The 22694-nt window shown below is 40.5% G+C and overlaps 1 protein-coding gene across 2 annotated transcripts; it reads right to left on the bottom strand.

Annotated features, from left to right (window-relative positions):
• Window positions 1-38: 38 nt before the first annotated feature.
• On the bottom strand, window positions 39-22541 carry LOC133879753 (DNA replication complex GINS protein SLD5). Of its 2 annotated transcripts, XM_062318520.1 has the most exons (6): window positions 21923-22519; window positions 2907-3029; window positions 2534-2616; window positions 2340-2449; window positions 617-692; window positions 39-529 (listed from the first exon to the last, which is right to left on the bottom strand). In XM_062318520.1, the coding sequence occupies exons 1-6, from the start codon at window positions 22088-22090 to the stop codon at window positions 433-435; spliced, it is 657 nt and encodes a 218-aa protein (XP_062174504.1). In that variant the 5' UTR covers window positions 22091-22519; the 3' UTR covers window positions 39-432. The 2 variants fall into 2 exon arrangements, with proteins under 2 accessions (XP_062174504.1, XP_062174514.1); XM_062318530.1 differs by lacking the exon at window positions 2907-3029 and having other exon boundaries at window positions 21923-22541.
• Between the last annotated feature and the right edge of the window lie 153 nt (window positions 22542-22694).

The following is a 22694-nucleotide window of genomic DNA, read 5'->3' as shown; positions in this document are numbered from 1 at the left end:
GGATGTAGTGCTTACGGAAGATTTGAAAGATGTATTAATTTGATGAATGATTTTTTTTTCATATAGCCTAATAGGCTTCACATCTGTTCACTCAATAAAGATGGAAAAGCTAATTACAATCCCTTTCTCCGTTAGCGGACATGCATAATGAAAACACAGAGAGGGTGGCAAGCATACAGATTCAGGTCACCTTGTAAGACTAAGGTTGGGCCTCAACATTCTTAGCAACAATTCAACCTTATGGCAAATGCCATAAAATAACAAATGTTGGCACCGCCATGACATTCATATGGTCGAATGATGAAAATGTTCCAATTAGAATTACATGTGTTACAACATCTTTTGGAGAGGAAAGAGCGCCTATCTTCTTTTAGCAGCACATCTTTCTGAATAACTTAAAACATAGTAGAATCCCACCGAGTTGCAAAATTCTCAGACCAAATCAATTTCCCCTTCCTGTACACGCTCCCTTATTGACTTGTAATGTATTATACATAGATCATCAGGCTTCATCTCCAGGAGTTCATCACTGCCAAAAGAGATAAGAGGTTAATTAGCAAACAAATGAAACATGTCTAAGGGTAGAAACTAGAAAAATACAAGAATAACAGCTTGCCTGCCATCAAGCTGGAAAGGTCCCAGAAATCTCCTGCTCTTGCAGACAACAAAAGTGTCCAACTGTGGCTCCGGGACTGGAAATGACAGAGGTATAGAGCAATTGTAAATTTCAAGGTATATATACATAGTGCCTGACTGCCTGGCTTTCAAGCAGTTACAAATCAACCCAACAAAATCTTGATCCAAGTCAACCTGAGTCAAATGCTCAAAAACTTTGCACAAGTTTATGACAGCAAAAGGAGAAAAGTTGAAGAAAAGAAAAGCCCATTGATATATTTGTTTTTCAATCATAAAATAACTCAATCAGAACTACCTAAGAAGTTGAACACGGATCACTTCTAGTCATATACACAGTACTCAAAAGTCCTGACAAATACTGTCCATGTTTGGAGAAAAATATAAAAGCAGTAATCACTGAAACGAAAATACATGTGGAAAATTGTGTATACTGTATAGCACCAAGTGACTAGGACACTGATAACTTTAACCAAGAGAGAAAAGCGATGCATGTAGTAGTGATCTTTGCCTAGAAATACAGCAATAGCTTCTCTTTTTTCCTTTTTCTTTTTCTTATGCGCTGTATCCACAATAATAAAATACTAGTTAGTAGCATAAACCAAAGACCAGGGTGCGCATTAACAGAACAAATAGCTAACATGCAGCCACACATAATATACACATGCAGCCAGTAGCTATCATCGAGTATACAATGAGACATGGAACTCCAACTGCTGGGGGAAGTTGGGGATGTGTCCATTCCCTGTAATCCGTAATCCTAGTAATGCCTTCCCATGTGTACACATGCCCACACCTTCACACTGCTTAAATGCACATCCAACAAAGATAATAGAGCATTGTGGTAGTTGATATGGCCATCAGACCAAACAGGTGGCCCCTAGTAGCTTAATAAGTAAGCATTTCTACCACTAGCTCCAAAATCAACATCTTTAGTCATTGACTAAAGCCATGAGAGAATATTGTCGGGCATCCAGAAAAGGTGCAATATATTGGAGTCTTCCCTATCACTAAAAATTCTCACCAACCAGGAAAAAGAAAAAAGAGCAGATGTAGCGGCCAATGTACTTTCATAAAAAATAGTTGTAAGCAATATGAGTTTGTCAGATATAGAGATATTACAACCAGAAAGAAATTAATCTATGAGGACAGTAGAAGCTGAAATTCACTTCCTGAGTTGTCCAAAACTGATTTACCAAATTGGTCTATGCATTGAAACAGCAAAACTAGTGAAACCCAAAAAAAAATTCAGATTGTGATTCCCTTTGAAAATCTTAATTTAAAGCTCAGTCCAACAATTTTTATTGATCCTAATGTTCACAAATATTAATAAGATGCGTAAAGGAAAATAATTTCTCCTCATGCAATCAACATTCAGACCCAAACAAGACACAATCAACTGTTTGAGCATCCTAAGTAACAATTTACAAGATGCCCGCTTTAGAATTTCACCATATAACTTTTGGAATCTCAAAATGGATCCACTAGTGCCCAAGTAATTCCAAACACATTTTACCAAATCAAAGAAGGTCAAGAAATCTCAGGTCAAAGTTCTACTGACTTCATGTTATAACAACCCAGAAGTCATTAGAATTGGAGTAATAACTAAGGCATGCACAAAATTCCAAACGCAGAAGGGAAAGAGGGAGAGAGAATTAAAATGAGAATAAAACAAACAGAAGTAACTTGCAAGGATGACTGAGTACCCATGTCATTCTCTTCACTTATTATGGACTGCTTTAGCATAGCCTGATAATTATCAGGCAATTTTGACAGAACACTCTCTTCAAGATGTCTCTCCATATCCTCAGTACACCTGTAACCATAATGTCAACTTCAGAAATAGTGAGAAGAAAAACTTTAATATGTGCTTTCAACAGATAAAACATACAGGCTTTACCTTTTGGCAAACCCTTTCTCTTGTTCAGAAAGCCGGTTCTGAACTTCAGGATTATTTGAGATATGGAACATGTACTTTCCAATCTGCGATAGAAACTTACTTAGGAAACAAGATAGACAAGGTAATCCAATGTTGATGGCAGGAATTTTGGGGCATCAAAATTTAATTCAGTGCACACCAATGTTTTTCTTTTTCTTTTTTCTGGAATATTAGCAATCTTTTTATTACTCGTTAGGAAGGGTCTCTATTCCATTGCAGCTACATTTTAGATGAACATTATTCCTTTCAAATGAAACAGAAAACAACCGATTAAATTTCCGCAAAACATCCAGGGAGACACTAACAAAGATACAACAGAAGAACTAATGGCCACCTTTTGGAGGCGAATCCGAAGGTACGATCTCAATAAATACTGAGTCCTATCCAAGTCCATCTGGTAGAGTGATACTGTCAGAGGATCGATCCCACTACTTGAAAATTCCTCAGTGGTTTCTTCCTGTAAACACGCAGCAAAAGTTTTGTAACCCGTTACTGCACCAATAAATCAGAATAGCCATTTAGGAAATCCATCACTCTTTACGATAGCCAGATAAGCATTTTAAAGGTAGAATTTACACTGCTCCTCATTTAGCCAAGGTAAACGCTACAAAAATCATAATGTGTATCACCAATATTTTAGCAAATAGATTGCTACCAGCTGGTTTGGATTCGATTGTGCACCATAGTCAAACAGCTTTCATTCCCTTTTTTATCTATAAGTAAAACAACTTTCATTCCTAATAGACGCATGTTACGTACGTATGTAACATGGGATGAGAAACTAATAAGAAAGATAGATTTGTAGGATTTCCAAGGAATCCTAGACTTCCTACAAGCAATTAGAGGTGCTCTCAACTCACAAACACAAGGTGTGATAATTTTCTTGATTTATTTCTTATCCCATAACAATGCAGTAATTAAATAACAAAATACAATGAAAGAGACACGAGAAACATGGACTATAACTCACTACTAACATAATTAAATCTATTCCTATTGTTAAAGCACACGGACTCTTATCAAAAAGTTCGAGTACTGAAGACCTCTTGCCTTCAACCGAAGATAAGAGAAAGAGATTAGCTTTAAGAGAAAGAGATAAGCTTCAAGAGAAAGAGATAATCTTTAGTTTAAATTGTAAACCAACTGGTTAGACTTAGATCAGAATAGGTTTAGATTAAACCTATCTCTATTAATGTATATCTTATAGTTAGAGTGTATTAACGCAACTCACGCACACGACTCACAATCCAAACATGGGTCTTGTGCACTGCAATCTGTCCGAGAGTCCAACGATAGGAATACATCTCCTATCCAAAGTTCTAGCGCAGATAAGATAAGATAGTGTTCTTCTAGTGTTCAACTTCAAATGTTCATAGTTAGATAGATAAGGGATAAATCTAGATAGAGTTCTAGTCGATTGTAAAGAGGGAGACGTAGTGTTTATCTTGAGTCCTTGTAATCAGTCTATATATATCAATGAAAGCTCATGTTAATGAGCATGGTTGAAAACCCAATTATTCTATGTTCTATTATGGTATCAAATCCCATACATAGACAAACGTCTTGATCAATGGCTGATTCAGAATCTGATTCCGCCTCTTCCGTCGCTTCCGTAGCCTCCATGGCTACTCACCCTCAACCACAAACCTCCCAGCAAGTTGTCTTTACTGTCCCAAATATGAACCACAATCTCCATATCAAACTTTCCAAAGGAAACTTCATGGCGTGGAAGACATAGATCCTCGCCTATATCAAGGGTCAAGATGCCAACGGATTCATTGATGGCTCATCTCCACCCCCTGCTCAGACAATACCGAATCCCAGTACCGATGCTGGAGCTCCTGCTACTATTGTCAACCCGGATTTTCTTGTGTGGTGTCAAAGGGATCAAATGATCCTCAGCGTCCTCATCTCCACCCTTACCGTTGGTTGTACCACATCCTTAGCTTTATGGAAAACTCTGCTCACTATGTTTGCTTCTCAGGTTCGAGCCCGAGTTATGCAAATTTATTTTCAACTCGCCATAGTCAAGAAGGGAAATAGCTCAATCACTGAGTATTTCCAGACTATTAAGACCCTCAGTGACACTCTGGCTGCTGCTGGTCAGCCTCTCAATGACTTTGAGAGTGTCTTGTTTCTTCTCAAGGGCCTTGGATCCGAATATGATCCATTTGTTATATCGGTTACTACCCAAGTTGATCCTCTCTCTATTGATGAGTTATATGGCCATCTCCTTGCTCATGAGATGCGTCTGGAGCAGCAAATTCCACCCCTTGATATTCAACAACCTGCTGCAAATTTATCCACTCGAGCTCCCATGTCTATGGGCCGAGGATACTGTGGTTGTGGTGGCCAACCATACAATCGTGGCCGTGGCTCTTTCAACAACAATCGTGGTCGTGGTTCCTATTTCTCTAATGATGCTACTTCCTCTTCCCGACCTACATGCCAGATTTGTGAAAAGCTTGGACACACAGCCCTTCACTGTTATCAAAGGCAGGAATCCTCTTCCTTCTCTAACCCTCCACAAACTCCTCCATAGGGTTATTACTCTTCTCCGGTTCTGCCAGATAAGGACACTTGGTACCCCGATATTAGGGCTACCCAGCATCTCAATCCGTCACATGAGGATTGTACCGGTTAGGATCAAATCGGTGTAGGAGATGGAACAGGTTTGCCAATTTCTCATATTGGTTCTGCTTCATTAACTCTTTCCCATCGAGCATTTATTCTTAATCAACTTCTTCGTGTCCCTTTAATTTGCAAAAATCTTCTTTCGATTAGAGAATTTGCTTTTGATAATTTTGTCTTTTTTGAATTTCACCCATTTCATTTTGTGATCAAGGACTCTCAAACTGGTATCATCCTCCATGCAGGCCTCATTAAAGATGGGTTGTATCAACTCACTCCTTCATCCAGTTCTTCATCAATAAAATAAGCTCTTGCAGGTGAGCGAACTTCCACTGCTCACGGGCACAAGCGCTTAGGTCATCCTGCTTTCCGCACAGTACACTGAGTCCTGTCTCAATTTTAGCTTCCAGTTCTTTCCAATAAGGCAACATCTCCTTGCACTGCTTGTCCACAAGCCAAGGGTCATCAATTGCCGTTTTCTGCTTCTAATTCCCACTTATGTAATCCTTTAGGTTTAATTTATACCGATGTATGGGGACCTTTTCCAACTCTTTTTATTAATGGAAATCGTTATTATATGTCGTTTCTTGATGCTTTCAGTCGTTATACTTGGGTTTTTGCAATTCAATCCAAATTCGATGTTATGCCAACTTTTCTTAAATTCCAAGTCATGGTCGAACGCTTACTAAACTCCAAAATTAAAGTGTTCAATCTGACTGAAGTGGCGAATATCACAATCTCCATACATATTTTCTGTCTATAGGTATAACTCATCGCATCTCTTGCCCTCACACACATCAACAACAAGGATGTGTTAAGAGGAAACATCGTCATCTCATTGACACAACTTTGGCTCTCTTGGTCGATAGTCATCTTCCTCAAAAATTTTGGGATGAAGCATGTCTCACCTCATGCTATCTCATCAATCGGTTACCAACCCCATTGCTGCATAACAAATCTCCTTTTGAGAAACTCTTTCATAGTGCTCCTAATTATAAATGTCTTAAAGTATTCAGTTGTGCATGCTTTCCTAACCTTCTTCCGTATAATTCACACAAATTCTCCCCTCGTTCCAAAGAATGTGTCTTTCTAGGCTACAGTACACATCATAAAGGCTATAAATGCCTTCATATAGAATCCGGCTTATATCTCCCGAGATGTCATATTTCATGAGAATAGCTTCACTTTTGCTGCTGCCACTTCAGTCACCGATCCTCCTTCATCTATCCAAAATTCTGTTCTTCCTCCTCTCCTTTTTCCATCTACTATCTCTACTCGGTCTTCACCTCCTTTGACAGCATCTCCTTCCACATCATCTTCCAGTCCATCTCCTCCTTCTGCAGAACAAAGCATGCCTAGTTCCACCTCTGGCACTGATGAACCTCGTGCCCGGAATCATCCCATGCATACAAGAGCCATGAATAAAATTATCTAGCAGAGAAAGCTTACGGATGGCACCATCAGGTATCCTATTCCTCGAGTATTACTGGCAGAATCTCAATCTGCACTTGTGGAGCCGACCTGCTTCTTCAATGCCATCACTGTTCCTGAATGGCGGAATGCTATGCAAGTAGAATTTAATGCATTGCTTCAAAACAAGACTTGGTCTCTTGTTCCTCTGCAGTCTTCTCAAAATGTTGTCGGCTGTAAATGGGTCTTCAAACTTAAAAGGAAAGCAGATGGTTCCATTGAATGCCACAAAGCCAGACTTTTTTTTTTGATAGGTACAAAGCCAAACTTGTTGCCAAAGGCTTTCATCAACAAGTTGGCATTGATTATGGAGAGACCTATAGTCCGGTTGTTAAGCCTACAACAATCTGCACGGTTTTATCTATTGCCTATTCTACAGGTTGGCCTCTCAAGCAAATTGATATTCAGAATGCATTCCTTCATGGCTTTCTATCCGAACATGTTTACATGGTGCAACCACCTGGCTTATCAACCCAAGCTTTCCGCAGCATGTTTGTAAGCTCCAGAAGGCAATTTATGGTTTAAAACAAGCTCCTCGAACCTGGTTTTCTTGACTGAGTACCAAATTACTATAGCTTGGTTTCATGGGATCTAAGGCCGATTCTTCTCTTTTCATTTACCGGAACAAGAATATCACTATATATCTTATATTTATGTCGACGACATCATAATTACAGCCTCAGTACCTGCTGTAATTACTGAGTTACTCCAGCTTCTAAGTACTGATTTTGCTGTCAAGGAGTTGGGTGTTCTTCATTACTTCTTGGAGTTGAAGTCCTCAAGGTTGAATCTGGCCTTCTTCTCTCCCAACACAAGTACATCTTGGATCTCTTGAAGAAAACCAATATGATTGAGGCCAAACCAATTACTTCTCCCATGGCATCTTCCTCCAGTCTCTCAGCTTTTACTAGTGACCCTATGGAAGATCCTTCTCTCTACCAGAGCATTGTTGGATCCTTGCAATATCTTTCACTCACACATCCTGATTTGAGTTTTGTTGTCAATCGGGTATGTCAGTGCATGCATAGACCACTTAAACCTCACTGGCAGGCTGTCAAACGCATTCTTCGGTACTTAAAGCATACTCTTTCTCATGGCCTTCTTCATCGCACCTCGAACACCAAATTGCAAGCTTATTCGAACGTTCACTAGGCCGGATGCCCAGATGATCGACGCTCAACAGGTACATACTGCGTGTTTCTTAGCTCAAACTTGATCTCCTAGAGCTCTCGCAAGCAACCAACCGTCTCTCGGTCCTCCACGAAAGCAGAATAAAAGGTTGTTGCTAATACTACTGCTGAGCTCCTCTGCATTCACGCCCTTCTACTAGAACTTGGGATTAGCCTCTCTTCTACACCAACGTTGTGGTGTGATAACTAGGGCTGAGCATGGGGCGGGGGGGGGCGGGGATGGGGATTTTTTGACCCCGCCCCGCAGAGGTGCGGGTTCCCCAAAGTGAACCCGCACCCCGCAGAAAACCCCCTCCACCCGCACGGGGCGGGTGTAGATGGGGCGGGGTTGCGGGGCGGGGATCCCCGCGGGTTTTGACCCATTAACCCTTGTGTTCAATTTTTTTTTTTTTTTTTTTTTTTTTATAAGTATCCCTATGTTCAAAATTTACTAATCCAAATTAATAATCCATTATTTGTACTCCCTGTCACCCTTGCAAATTGCAAGTTGCAATTGAACCCTAATTAAAATCCCAACATCTATTAAAATGTAAGGAGAAAAAAACTTAAAAAGAAGAAAGAAAGCATTTTTGCTTGCAATGTTTTCAATCACTTAGTGCAAAAAAAATTGAAAAAAAAAAAACAGATTACAAAGCAAAAACATAATATTACAAATATTACACATAATTGCTAATTACGAATAGAAATTCAATCCCATAAAATGAACAAATTACTGACAGATCGAAAGATCGAAAGACACAAGTTAAAAACTTTCTATTCTTTTTCTTTCTTTAACTTCTATCCTCTGAGAACAGAATAAATGGAAAAAAGAGCGAAATTCCGATCCTATTCTTGCCTTTTCTTCATTTGCTTTTCTGTATATTCTCAGCTTCCAGACAAAACGCTAAGCTATGTTTGGCCGCTTAGACAATGCATGAAGATTTAGAAGGAAAAATATCTGAGGCTTCAGGTATTTTACATCATTTAGGATCCAAAATGGCCATTAAACAGAGATCAAAACAGTTTATTACTCGATTGAAATGAGCTTTTAAATCTTAAAGACTAAACTAAAAAAGAATTGAATTTTTTTTTTTTTTTTTAAAAAAAAGATTCATAATTTTCATTTTCTCTTTTCTTCCTCAACTCTCCTGACGACCAAACAAAACCCAGAAAGAAACATTAAATGAAGAAAAAAAAAACATGCTAAGTTGAGCTTCCCATCCATCACCGACTATGGACCACACAAAACAGAGCTTCCCGATCTCCTCAGTCTCTGATCTCTCTTCAGTCTCCCGATCTCTGACTCTCCCTCTCTCCCGATCTCTGACTCTCCCTCTCTCCCGATCTCCTCAGTCTCTGATCTCTACTCTCTCTGTGTATCTCGACTCGGCGAGAAGAAGTGAAGAACAAAAGACTACTCTCTCTGTGTATCTCGACTCGGCGAGAAGAAGTGAAGAACAAAAGAAGAGGAAAGAAGAGGAAAGAAGAATAAGAAAAGGAAGAGGCAGAAGCGGCAGTCGGCAGACAGAATAAGAGATGCTTTTATTGCTTTAGGTACTTAGGTTAGAAGCGGCAGTCTTTTTTTTTTTTTTTTTTTAATATGCGGGGCGGGGCGGGGCGGGGACCCGAGAAAATTCTGGGGTCCCCCCCGCAACCCGCCCCGCACCGCGCGGGGGGGCCAAAATCAGCCCCAAAACCCGCACCTGGGCTCTGCGGGGCGGGTTGGGGCGGTTCTGCGGGGCGGGGCGGGTTTCGCGGGGATTTGCTCACTCCTAGTAATAACATTGGGGCTACATGCATGTTGGTCAACCCAGGTTTTCATGCGCATACCAAGCATGTGGAAATTGATTTCCACTTTGTTCATGATCGTGTTGCTGATAAATCTCTGGACATTTGTTTCATTCCTAGTTCGGATCAACTATCTGATGTGCTTACTAAACCACTTGTCTCCACTCGGTTTCAACTGCTATGTTCCAAGCTCAACATGCGTTTACCCACGTTGATCTTGCGGGAGGGTATTAACACAGCTCACGCACAAGACTCACGGCCCAAACATGAGTCTTGTGCGCTACAATCTGTTCGGAAGTTCAACGATAGGAATACATCTCCTATCCGAAGTTCTAGTGCTGATAAGATAAGATAGTGTTCTTCTAGTGGTCAGCTTCTATGTTCATAGTTAGATAGATAAGGGATAAAGCTAGATAGAGTTCTAGTCAATTGTAAAGAGGGAAAAGTACTATTTATCTTGAGTCCTTGTAATCAGTCTATATATATCAATGAAAGCTCATGTTAATGAGCACGTTTGAAAACCCAATTATTCTATGTTCTATTAGAGTGTAACTCTATTCCTATAAACACTCATATGTAGAAGCACTACCTATTAAAAACTCTTGTGACCTATATACTCTATAAATACAAGTGCTAGCAACCAGTAATTAATACGCTTGAAATATTTCATTCAAGAGAAGTTCTTTTATGGAATCAAAGCTACAAAAAGACTAAACATCTGCTCTTCTTTCCTTTCCTTCCTTTTCTCTTCTCAATGGCCGAATCCAGTGTTACCGCTGATTCAAGTTCCAACCTACAATCTCTTGTTTTCAATATTCCTCACATGAATCACTCCCCTTCCTACATGGCTTGGCAGTTCCAGCTTCTTGCATATCTTCGTGGACAAGATGTGTATGGCTTCATTGATGGCACGGTTCTTCCTCCTATCCAACTGATCATGAATCCAGCCACTACCCCTAGAGCTCCTGCCAAGATTGCCAATCCTGACTACCTCTCATGGTATCAACGAGACCAGGTTATTATCAGCGTTCTGGTCTCCACATTGTCCGATTCCTATGTCTCCCATGCTGTGGGCTGCACCACTTCTCGTGCACTATGAGAATCTCTGGAAAAGATGTTTGCTTCCCAAGCCCATGCCCGAAGCATGTAAGTGCATTTTCAGCTTACTACCTTAAAGAAAGGTAACTCCTCCCTCACCGATTATTTCCATAAACTGAAAACTCTCAATGATACACTTGTTGCATGCGGCCAACCTCTCAATGATTTTGAGGCCGTCTCCTTCCTACTAGCTGGTCTTGGATCGAAGTTTGATCCATTGGTCACCTCTGTCACTACTCGGGTAGATCCTTCTCCCGTGATGATATCTACGGGTTGCTACTTGCCCATGAGATGCGTCTCGAACAGCAAATGGCCAACATGAATCTCTCGAATGCCACTGCTCATGTCACTGCCCAAAACTCTGGCACTTCTGGCCAGCATGATCGTAGCTTCAATGTTGCCCGTGGCCATGGATTTCCAAATGGCCGTGGCTACCGTGGCTCATTCCCTGCCGGGCGTAGCACTTCTGGTCGCCGTGGCCGTGCACAGCAGTTCCACTCGCATGGTGCAGGTTCCTCTCAACCCATTTGCCAGATTTGCAACAAGCCAGGCCACTATGCCATCTCCTGCTATCAACGCTTTTATTAGTCTTCTCAGCATGATACTCAGTCTCCATTGCAGGCCTTTTACTCCTCTCCTGGTCTGCCCACCGATGATAGTTGGTACCCGGATTCAGGTGCTACTCACCACCTCACTCATGACTTGAACAACCTCAACCTAACCTCTTATGCATACACGGGTTCTGACCAGATCTGAGTGGGAAACGGTACAGGTTTGTCTATCCACAATATTGGTTCTGCATTTATCTCTTCTCCACGTCGCTCCTTTATTCTTAAACAATTACTTCATGTTCCATCTATTTGCAAAAATCTGCTATCTATCAGTCAATTTGCTCATGATAACTCTATTTTTTGAGTTTCACTCCTTTTTTGTTATCAAGGATTGCCGAACCAGGTCAATCCTCCATCAAGGTCCTCTAAAGAAGGCCTCTATCAGCTGCTGCCTTCTCCCACCTCTTTTTCTTCTCCCTACTCTCTTGTTGGTGAAAGGACTTCCGCTGATCAATGGCACAAACGCTTGGGTCACCCTGCTCTACGCACTATTAAGCAAGTGATTTCCAAGTTTTTCCTTCCCGTTTTCTCTAATAAGCCAGCTGCTTCCTGTGTTTCCTGCCAACAAGCTAAAGCTCACCAGCTTCCTTTCTCGGCATCTACTTATGTTTTTAATCGTCCTTTAGAACTACTTTTTTCAGATGTATGGGGTCCTTCCCCTGTAGTTTCATCTACTGGAAATAAGTACTATGTTACTTTTGTTGACGCTTTTAGTCGTTTTACTTGGTTATTTCCAATCCAATGCAAGTCTAATGTTTTCTCAGTTTTCAATAAATTTCATATCATGGTTGAACGTCTCTTCAACACTAAAATTAAACAAATCCAAACAGCTTGGGGTGGGGAATTTCGATCTCTGACCACCTTCTTTCACAAACTTTGCATTGTTCATCGTGTTTCATGTCCATATACACATCAACAACAAGGTTATGTTGAACGAAAACATAGACATCATTGATACAACTCTTGCTCTCCTTGCTGAAAGTCATGTTCCCAAAACCTTTTGGGATGAGGCTTGTCAAACTTCATGTTATCTCATCAATTGTCTTCCTACAACCATCTTACAAAACTCACAATCCTGATTACAAGTTTTTAAGAATTTTCGGTTGTGCATGTTTTCGCAATCTCCGTCCATATAATCAACATAAGTTTGATTTCAGGTCAAAAATGTGTTTTCTTAGGTTACAGCCGAAACCATAAAGGCTACAAATGTTTTCATATTCCCACTAGCCAAATGTATATCTCTCATGATGTTGTGTACCATGAATCATCATTTCCCTTTTCTTCACATTCTTTGGCTTCCACACTAGTTTTGCAGCCTTCTTCTACCTTGTTACCATCCTCCTTATCACTACCTCCACACTTGGTCAGTTCTCCACCTGCAGCATCCAATTATACTACTCCTATTCCTTCACCATCTTCTGCATCCGGTTCTACAAACAGTTCCTCAAACTCTTCTTCTGCATTCAGTTCCCCAATTTCTCAATCTCTCAATCCCTGTCCTGCTCCCACTCGGATACACCCAATGGTCAACCGTGCACAAAATCAAATTGTGCTACCGAGAGTCTTCACAGATGGCAGAATAAAATACCCTCTTCCTCGTGCTCTACTGGTTGTAACCAACCCAGCTATTGAGGAAAAACCTGTCATACAAATGCTGTCAAACTACCTAAGTGGAGACAAGCTATGCAGACTGAGTTTAATGCTCTACTTCAGAACCACACTTGGACTTTAGTTCCTCCTCAGCAAGCTACCAACCTTGTGGGTTGCAAATGGGTATTCAAAGTGAAACGACATGCGGATGGATCCATTGAAAGGCATAAAGCTCACCTTGTAGCTAAAGGTTTTCATCAACAGGCTGACCTAGACTATGGAGAAACTTTCAGCCCATTTGTTAAACCAACAACCATTCGAACTGTGCTGTCCATGGCTTACTCTCCAGGTTGGGATATGCGACAAATTGACATTCAAAACGCCTTTCTACATGGCTTTCTAGATGAAGAGGTATATATGTCTCAACCACCCGGTTTCTCTAATCCAACTCTACCACATCATGTATACAAGCTACACAAGGCCCTATATGGCCTGAAACAAGCACCGAGAGCCTGGTTTTCCAAATTTAGTACCATGCTATGTGACCTGGGTTTTATTAGCTCTAAGGCAGATTCCTCTCTCTTTATCTTACGGGCTACCTCACTAACTATGTTTATCTTAGTGAAGTTGACATCATCATCACTGCATCTGTTCCAGCAGCTATTAATGATCTCTTGCAGCAACTTTGGACATCCGTTGCAGTCAAAGATCTTGGCAAGCTAAATTTCTTCCTTGGTGTGGAAGTAATTCCACTAAAAAATCTGGTCTTCTACTCTCCCAAAGACGCTACATTCTGGACTTGCTCAAGCGCACTGACATGCTGGAAGCTAAGCCTATTTCTTCCCCAATGTCTTCCTCAAGTTCTTTATCAGCCTTTGCTGGAGATCCAATGGAAGAACCTCTAATTTATCGTAGCACCATGGGATCCTTACAATACCTATCTCTCACGCAACCAGACTTGGCTTTTGCAGTAAACCGAGTGTGTCAGTTCATGCACCAGCCCTCTAAACTTCATTGGCAAGCGGTCAAAGGGATACTCCGCTATCTCAAGCACACGCTGACTCATGGACTCCTATTAACTCAGACAAATGTATCCACTCTTGAAGCTTTCTCAGATGCTGATTGGGTTGAATGCCCCGATAACCGAAAGTCGACTGGCGGATATTGTGTCTTTTTGGGATCAAACTTAATTTCTTGGAGCTCTAAGAAGCATCCTACCGTGTCCAGGTTAAGTACAGAGGCTGAGTACAAATCGGTTGCAAATGCCGCTGCCGAACTACTACGGATTCAATCTCTTCTTCTTGATATTGGTGTCCAGCTCACTTCTCCTCCTAAGTTATGGTGTGACAACATTGGAGCAACTTTTTTGGCAGCAAATCCAATTTTTCATGCTAGAACATGTGGAAATAGATTTCCACCTTGTTCGAGACCATGTTGCTGCCAAGACACTTCAGATTCTATTCATTCCCAGCAAAGAACAAATCGCTGATGTACTCACCAAACCGATTGTTTCTAATCGGTTTCAATGGTTTTGCTCCAAGCTCAACGTGCACTCTTCCTCGTTGACCTTGAGAGGGGATGTTAAAGCACACAAACTCTTATCAAAGAGTCCGAGTATTGAAGACCTCTTACCTTCAACCAAAGATAAGAGAAAGAGATCAACTTTAGTTTAAATTGTAAACCAACCGGTTAGACTTAGATCAGAATAGGTTTAGATTAAACCTATCTCTATTAATGTATATCTTATAGTTAGAGTGTAACTCTATTCCTGTAAACACTCATAGGTAGAAGCACTACCTATTACAAACTCTTGTAACCTATATACTCTATAAATACAAGTGCTAGCAACCAAAAATTAATACAGTTGAAATATTTCATTCAAGAGAAGTTCTTTTACCTACTAACACTCAGTGTTGATACTAAGAGTCCTACCCACACAACAATAATAAAACAATGAAACAACTAATGTACCAAACAATTAGTAGAACAATAAAATACTAATGAACTGAATAACCTATCAGATAATACTTCCTAACAGACCCGCTACCTAACGATGACTACACGTAACAAAGCATATCAGGAAATGTTTTACTTGCTCTAGTGAAAGATTATCATAAAGATAAAGGACAAGTTAGATGCACAATCAAGGTGAACTTGAGGAACGCTTATGATTCATTGGATTGGGAATCCATTCTGCATTGTTTAGCATGCTTTGGTGCTCCTTCCAATTTTGTAAAATGGGTGAGGGAATGTATTACTTCTCCATGGTTTTCAGTCTTGTTGGATACTTTGAAGGAAGAAGGGGTTTAAGGCAAGGGGATCCATTCTCCCCTTACCTCTTTGTGATAGCAATGGAAGTATTGTCAAAATTGATGGAAGGGGCTGCCTTGGATAACAAATCTTTATGGTCCGTTTGAGTGTTGAATTTTTGAAATCAGAATTGAATTCTTATTCTGTTTGCGAATTTCGAAGTTTGACTTTTTAGAAAAAAGTTAAATAAAATATGATTTGTTTAGAAAAAGTTGAATAAAATATGATTTGTTTTTGAAAAAGTCGAATAAAATATGATTTGTTTTTAAAAAAGTTGAAAAAAATATGATTTATTTTTGAAAAAAATAGAATCAGAATCATATTCTATTTCCAAAATTCTGTTACCAAACAGATCATAGATTTTCATCCTAAATGTTCGAAGCTTCATCTTACTCATTTATGTTTTGCTGATGATCTACTTTTATTCACGACTGCAAATGTTAAATTTGTTCAAACCATTAAAAAGTGCTTCAAAACTTTTCTGAACTGTAGGGTTTGTTTGCAAATCCAAACAAAAGTTCACTATATTGCACAAGGGTTACTCAACTGGTTAAAGAGAAGCTAATTGATTGTTTGCAAATCAAAGAAGGTAAGCTGTCAATTCAATATCTGGGAGTCCCTTTGATATCAAAGAAATTGACAGCAGCTGACTATGCTATTTTAATTGAGAAGATTATAGCTAGAATTGATTCTTGGTTGTCAAAGAAGTTGTCATTTGCAGGGAGATTGCATCTCTTATCTTCTATGTTGTATGGTATACAAGTTTATTGGTCTAGTATCTCATAAGAACCATAGAACAGAAATTTAATAGGTACCTATGGTCTGGAAAAGAGATTGCAAATGCTAGAGCTAAAGTGGCATAGGAAGTGATTTGTGTTCCTAAAAAGGAAGGAGGATTGGGGCTTAAAAGGATTGAGAATGGAATAAGGCTGCTATCCTGAGACATATGGAATTTGTTTGCCAAAGCTGGTTCTTTATGGGTGGTTGGGTGAAGAATAACTTGTTAAAAGGTAGAAGTTTTGGTAAGTAAAAAGTCCACAGAATTGTTCTTAGAGTTGCAGAAAAATATTGAAACTTCGTGACACTGCCAGGAATTTCATCAAATTCAAAGTAGGTGAGAGAAATAGTATCCATATGTGGTTAGATTGGTGGCATCCAGATAGAATTATTTATAAAAGATTCAGCCACAGGGTAGTATATGATGCTGGTAGCAAGGTGGAAGCAAAGCTATCAAGTGTTTTAAACAATAAAGTATGGAGTTGGCAGCCAGTAAGATCATATCAGCTTGTTAATTTTCAAAGCAAATTGCCTATGGTGAGAATTGTTGTTTTTTTTTTTTTTTTTTGATAAGTAAAATTTATTGAAAAGGCGCAAAGGGGCGCAACCCAAAGTACACAGGATGTATACAAGGAACCCCTAAGGAACAGGGGAAAGAGAACAACTGTCTAAGAAATCAAAATAGGAACAATCATGTATAGTCTTAATTCTATCCCTCCACATATACAACAATTGCAACATCTTTCTCTTCAGATTTGACAAACCCGTCTCACAATCTTCAAAGCAGCGAGCATTCCGTTCCCTCCAGATGCACCACATCAAACACAGCGGAGCCATGCGCCAAATCTGTAACGAGGTCCGATTACCCTTCTGGCCCCTCCAACTCCCCAACATATCTTTCACCGACTTCGGCATTACCCATTCCACCCCAAACAGTTGCAAGAGAACCCTCCATAATTCAGAAGCCATCATACAATGCAGAAATAAATGATCGATGGATTCTCCAGCGGATTTACACATATAGCACCAATCCATTACGATAAAGTTTCTCTTACGAAGATTATCCAGAGTTAAAGATTTCCCTAGAGTTGCCGTCCAAACAAAGAAAGCCACTCTCGGGGGAACATTAACTTTCCAAATACTTTTCCATGGGAAGGAGAACTGAGAATGACTCGACAACAAATGATAATAGGACTTTACCTCAAAGGATTTCTTACGGGCTGGCACCCAATACAACTTATCCTCTCCCTCGCTACTAACTTTGAAGTTGTACAAAATCCCAAAGAACCTACTAACCGCATCGACCTCCCAATCATGAACCGGACGAGCAAACAAAATATTCCATGAGATGGTGCCATTTTGTCTCTGCATAATATCCTCCACCCAAGCATCCTTTCTTGTAGCAATAAGAAACAACTCAGGAAAGAGGATCTTCAAAGGAATATCCCCACACCAAACATCATGCCAAAACAAGACTTTCGAGCCATTCCCGATCTCATATTTCACATGCGCAGCGAAGTCATCCCATCCCCTCCTAATGCTTTTCCACACACCAAACCCATAAGAACCCCCAACCTCCTTAGAACACCAACCACCCCTCGAACTACCATATTTGACCTCCACCACCTTTCTCCAAAAAGCATCTCTCTCCATAGCGAATCTCCATAACCATTTACCCATCAATGCTTTGTTGAATCTAACCAAACTTCTCACTCCCAACCCTCCCGAAGCTTTTGAAGAGCAAATCGTATGCCAATTAACCAAATGAATTTTGAATTCATCACCAACACCACCCCATAGGAAATCTCTCTGAAGTTTCTCCATCTGATTAGCCATACCCACAGGAATAGGGAAAAGAGAAAGAAAATACGTAGGAAGGCTAGAGAGAGTGCTATTAATCAAAGTAAGCCTCCCCCCTCTAGATAAACACACCTTCTTCCACCCTGCTAGTCTAGCTTCCATCTTCTCAATAACATTGTTCCATATATTAGAATCTTTATATTTAGCACCCAACGGAAGGCCCAAATACTTAATCGGAAGCGAAGCCACACCACACCCAAGGATACTAGCCAACTCCTCGACATCCTCTACCTCTCCCACTGGGACCATCTCAGATTTGGATAAATTGATTCTCAAGCCGGAAACTGCTTCAAAACAAAGCAACAAACACCTCAGATCTCGGACCTGATCAACAACCGGATCACAGAAAATCAATGTATCATCCGCAAATAATAAATGGGAAACCTTCATGGCAACCTGGGAACTCGATCCCACTGAAAAACCCGATAGCCGCCCACTATCCACTGCTGCATATGCCATCCGACTGAAAACCTCCATCACCATCACGAACAAGAGCGGAGACAAAGGATCCCCTTGTCGAAGACCCCGAGAACTATGAAAAAACCCTGAAGGCGACCCATTAATATTGATGGAAAAAGAAACAGTAGAAATAGCATGAGCAATCCAGCCAACCCATTTCTCCCCAAAACCACATCTATTTAGAACGTAAAGCAGAAATTCCCAATTGACATGATCATAGGCCTTCTCCAGATCCAATTTGCAAATTATGCCCGGAGATCTAGAACGAATCCTACTATCCACACATTCGTTAGCCACCAACACTGAATCCAGAATTTGCCTCCCCTCAACAAAAGCATTCTAAGACTGAGAAACAACCTTCCCCAAAACCACCTTCAACCTATTAGCCAGAATCTTAGAGATGATTTTATACATACCACCTATTAAGCTGATAGGACGAAAATCCTTGATATCCACCGCTCCGGCCTTCTTTGGAATCAACGACACAAAAGTAGCATTAAGGCTCTTTTCAAATTTACCGGCAGAGTAAAACTCCTTCAGCACCGCAAAAATATCATTCTTCAATATCTCCCAACACTTCTGAAAGAAAGCCATAGAGAAACCATCAGGCCCATGAGCCTTATCCCCTTTGAAGTTCTGTATAACCGCCCAAATCTCATCTTCCTCAAACTCACGTTCCAACCAAATTCTATCTATATCATCAATGGAAGAGAACGATAAGTCATCTACCTTTGGTCTCCACTGATACTGCTCACTATAAAGCTTTGCGTAGAAGTCTACAATGTGATCTTTGATAACTGCACGATCCTCAGTCAATTGACCATCCACCACCAGTGCCTCAATCATGTTATGCCTTCTATGAGAGTTAGCCACACGGTGAAAAAATTTTGTGTTGCTGTCCCCCTCTTTTAACCACAGAGCCCTGGACTTCTGTCTCCAACTGACCTCTTCAAGAAAGACATGCTGCTCTAACTTTCTGGAAAATTCTACCCTCTTTTCTTTTTCTTCATCAGATAACGGCCTCTCCTCTGCAATCAAATCCAGCTCGCACAGTTCAGTCTCAAGTTTCTTCTTATTAGCCCCTACATTTCCAAACACCTCCTCGTTCCATTTTCTAAGGTCAAATTTCAAAGCTTTTAATTTCCGAGCAAACACATAGCTAGGCGACCCTTCGAACCCATAAGATCTCCACCAACCCTTTACCAACTCCTCAAAACCATCAACTTGCAACCACATATTCTCAAACTTAAAAGACCCCCTGCCTCTTCTACCAATGCCGCAATCCAAGAGCAAAGGATAATGATCCGATAGAACCCGAGGCAAACGCCTTTGAGAAACCTCAGGAAAATACTCCTCCCAATCTGGAGACAACAAAAAACGATCTATTCTGGACCACGAACGGCAATTAGACCAGGTGGATCTCCCCCCAACCAAGGGAAGATCAATGAGAGCCTGATCAAAAATGAACTCAGAAAACTCAACCATAGCATGGGTAGATCTCCCTTCCCCCCCTCTTTCGCTCGGATACCGGACAGCGTTAAAATCCCCCCCCCATACACCACGGCATCTCCCAAATATTCCTCACACCCGCCAATTCATCCCAAAGGCCTCTTCTATCACAATCATCATTAGGCCCATAAACACCCGCAAAACCCCACTCAAAAAAGTCTGACACATTCCGAAAGGCACAGGCTACCACGTATCTCCCAACATACTCTTCAAACTTCTCAACAACTCTTCTATCCCACATCAACAAAATACCTCCCGACGCCCCTCTAGAGCCCAAATACACCCAATCCACATAAGCACAGCCCCAAACACTATAAACCAACTCCCTGGTAATAAACTCCAATTTTGTTTCTTGTAAACATACAATGTCTGCTTTCCATTCCCTCAACAACCCCCTAATCTTCGTTCTTTTCTCAAACTCATTCATGCCCCGCACATTCCAAGAAATTATTTTTGGCTTCAACATAAGCAATTGCCTACCCTCCCCTTCCTAGTCAACCTGGACGATTGACCTCCTTTCCCATCATAATTCACCGAACACTCTAACCTCTTCACTTCACGGTGTCCTCGGTTCCCCATAGTACTACTATTATTGTTTTGCCTCACTCTATCAGAAAACCGTTGTGCCTCAATACCATTTAACAATTCCATCATCTTCTCCTCAAGGCCTGGACAAGAAATTCCAACAACTTTGCAAAAACCACTAATTCTCTCAAGCACCCAATCCGATGACTCCACTCCTAAATCCTTCTCCAAGACTGCCAAAGGCATAACATCCAGCAACTCAATATCCCCCAGATTCTCCTCTGTGCTAGTCATCAAAGCTAAACTGTTAACCCCATCACCCTTCTCCCGACAATCAAGATCACTCATAGAGAATAGGAGTTGTTGATCAGCTTATTTGGGTCCTATCTAAAAAAGGAACCTATACTAGTCCAAAAACTTGGAATGCCATTTGTTCCAAACTGTCAAAATTTAACTGGTGGAATTTAATTTGGTTTCCTATTGCAATTCCCAAGCATGCGTTCATCTTGTGGCTGGTTGTAAGAGATAGTTTATCAACTGGGGAGAGGTAGCTAAAATGGGGCTTTAAAGGAGAGTTTATGTGTGTGTTCTGCAGAAGCAATATAGAGGGGATAGATCATTTGTTATTTTGATATGGTTTTAGTAAAAGAATATGGAGGGAGGTCTTGATAAGGTGTTTAGTACATAATCCATATACAGATAGGGAGGAAATTATGATTCGGGGATTAAAAGCTTTGAAAGGCAGAAACTTGAAGGCAGCATTATGTAGATTGAGCTGGAGTGCGACAGTGTACAATATTTGGAGGCAGAGGAATGACATAAAACATGGAAATCAGCTTATAGATCAGAAGAGAAAATTGTGCAGAATATCATTTGGGAGGTTAGAACTCGGATTATGGCAAAAGGGAGATTCAAAAAGAAGACCTTAGAGCTTTGCTACAGATGATTCCAGATAAAATTCTTTCAACATAGTAGATTTAGAATTGGTTTGTTAGCTGGATTTGTGTTCTTGATCTTTGTATAGAGAATATATGGTATGTCTTTGCTAGCTGCTGTTATGTAATCCAGTGGTTAAGTTGGAGTGTTTTTGTATTGTTTTGATTTGTATAGAGTAAGTGTGGTCTGGTTTGTAGCTGATGTTCCAGTGGATAAGCTGGAGTGATCCAATATGCTGAGATAGTGATGTTCTTTTCTTAATAGATTTTTTTTTTTTTTTATCTTAGGTCACAGGTTGTCTATTTGAGCCTAAAATTGTCAGTGTTTCTGAGTTCAAACCGACAAATCCAGAATCAACATCCAGAATCAGTTAAAAATTAAACGGAAATAACCAATCAGATACCGACAATTAAAACTAGCTAATCAAATTAGACAAATAGTACTACTATTAGTAATAATAAAAATAATTTAACATAACAAAAAGGAAAAAGAATTAAGTGTAAATTTTACGCATCCAAATTTACACAAAAACAATGTTGAATTTTAATTTTCTTTTCCTATATTTTCTGGGGGAATCAAACAGAGATGTTAGAGCTTTTTAGAGTTTGAGAAGTTACCATCAACTGGATCTGCCCTCTGATTCGCTGAATCAGAGCGGTCTCGAAGCGAAGGATCTCCGGGGCGGCCTTCTCGTTACGCCACGCCCTCTTGAGGAGCTCCATGTCGGTCGTCGAAATCAACGCCTCGTAATCGTCGTCCATCCCAGCCGTTGACCCCGAAGCCATCCGATCTGATTACTACTTTCTCCCTCTCCGAACGTCCTCGATTTTTCTTGAGAGGGGAAAAAATAGAATCGGAATTGGCGCCAAAAGTAAAAAGCTTGTGAATTCTGGATTGAAAAATGAGGAGAGAGAGTACAGAGGTGTTGTAGAGCAGACAGATCACGAGTTTGTGCGTGAATCTAACACCATTCAGCGTTGATTAAAAATGAACGGCGCTGATGGGGTTTGATTCACGCACAAACTTGAGATGTGTCCCATCTCTCTGACAAATCCAAATTTATACAAAAGAGAAAAGAACTGAGAAGAGAGAGAGACGCCTAGAGGCTATAGGCTATAGTCTATAGACAAGGCTGGTATGCTGATGGCCTCGGCATTGCCTTTTATAGAGGGCGCGATTACTCGATTAGGACGCGCCAATTGCAAGTGTCTATTTCATATTATCAACTAGTGCAAGGCAAGTAAGCACAAACCCATAATTCAAGGTCCTCAACAATTGGCTAAGAAAAAAAAAAAATATTCCGCAACAATTCTACACAACTCCTTTTTAATAAATCACACTTACTTCTTATAAGCTGTCACTCGTTTAGGATCGGGATTTCTATAATTG

Source organism: Alnus glutinosa, chromosome 1 (assembly GCF_958979055.1).
Source record: "Alnus glutinosa chromosome 1, dhAlnGlut1.1, whole genome shotgun sequence".
NCBI lineage: Eukaryota > Viridiplantae > Streptophyta > Magnoliopsida > Fagales > Betulaceae > Alnus > Alnus glutinosa.
The sequence above is the reverse complement of the archived record's forward strand: the minus strand, read 5'-3'. Positions and strand labels throughout refer to the sequence as shown.

Coding starts and splice junctions, on each gene's coding strand:
- LOC133879753 (XM_062318520.1), bottom strand. CDS start 22,090: ATGGCTTCGGGGTCAACGGCTGGGATGGACGACGATTACGAGGCGTTG. Junction 2,450..2,533: donor GAGAAAGGGTTTGCCAAAAG/GTAAAGCCTGTA, acceptor TTATGGTTACAG/GTGTACTGAGGATATGGAGA. Junction 693..2,339: donor AAGTGAAGAGAATGACATGG/GTACTCAGTCAT, acceptor TGTCATTTCCAG/TCCCGGAGCCACAGTTGGAC.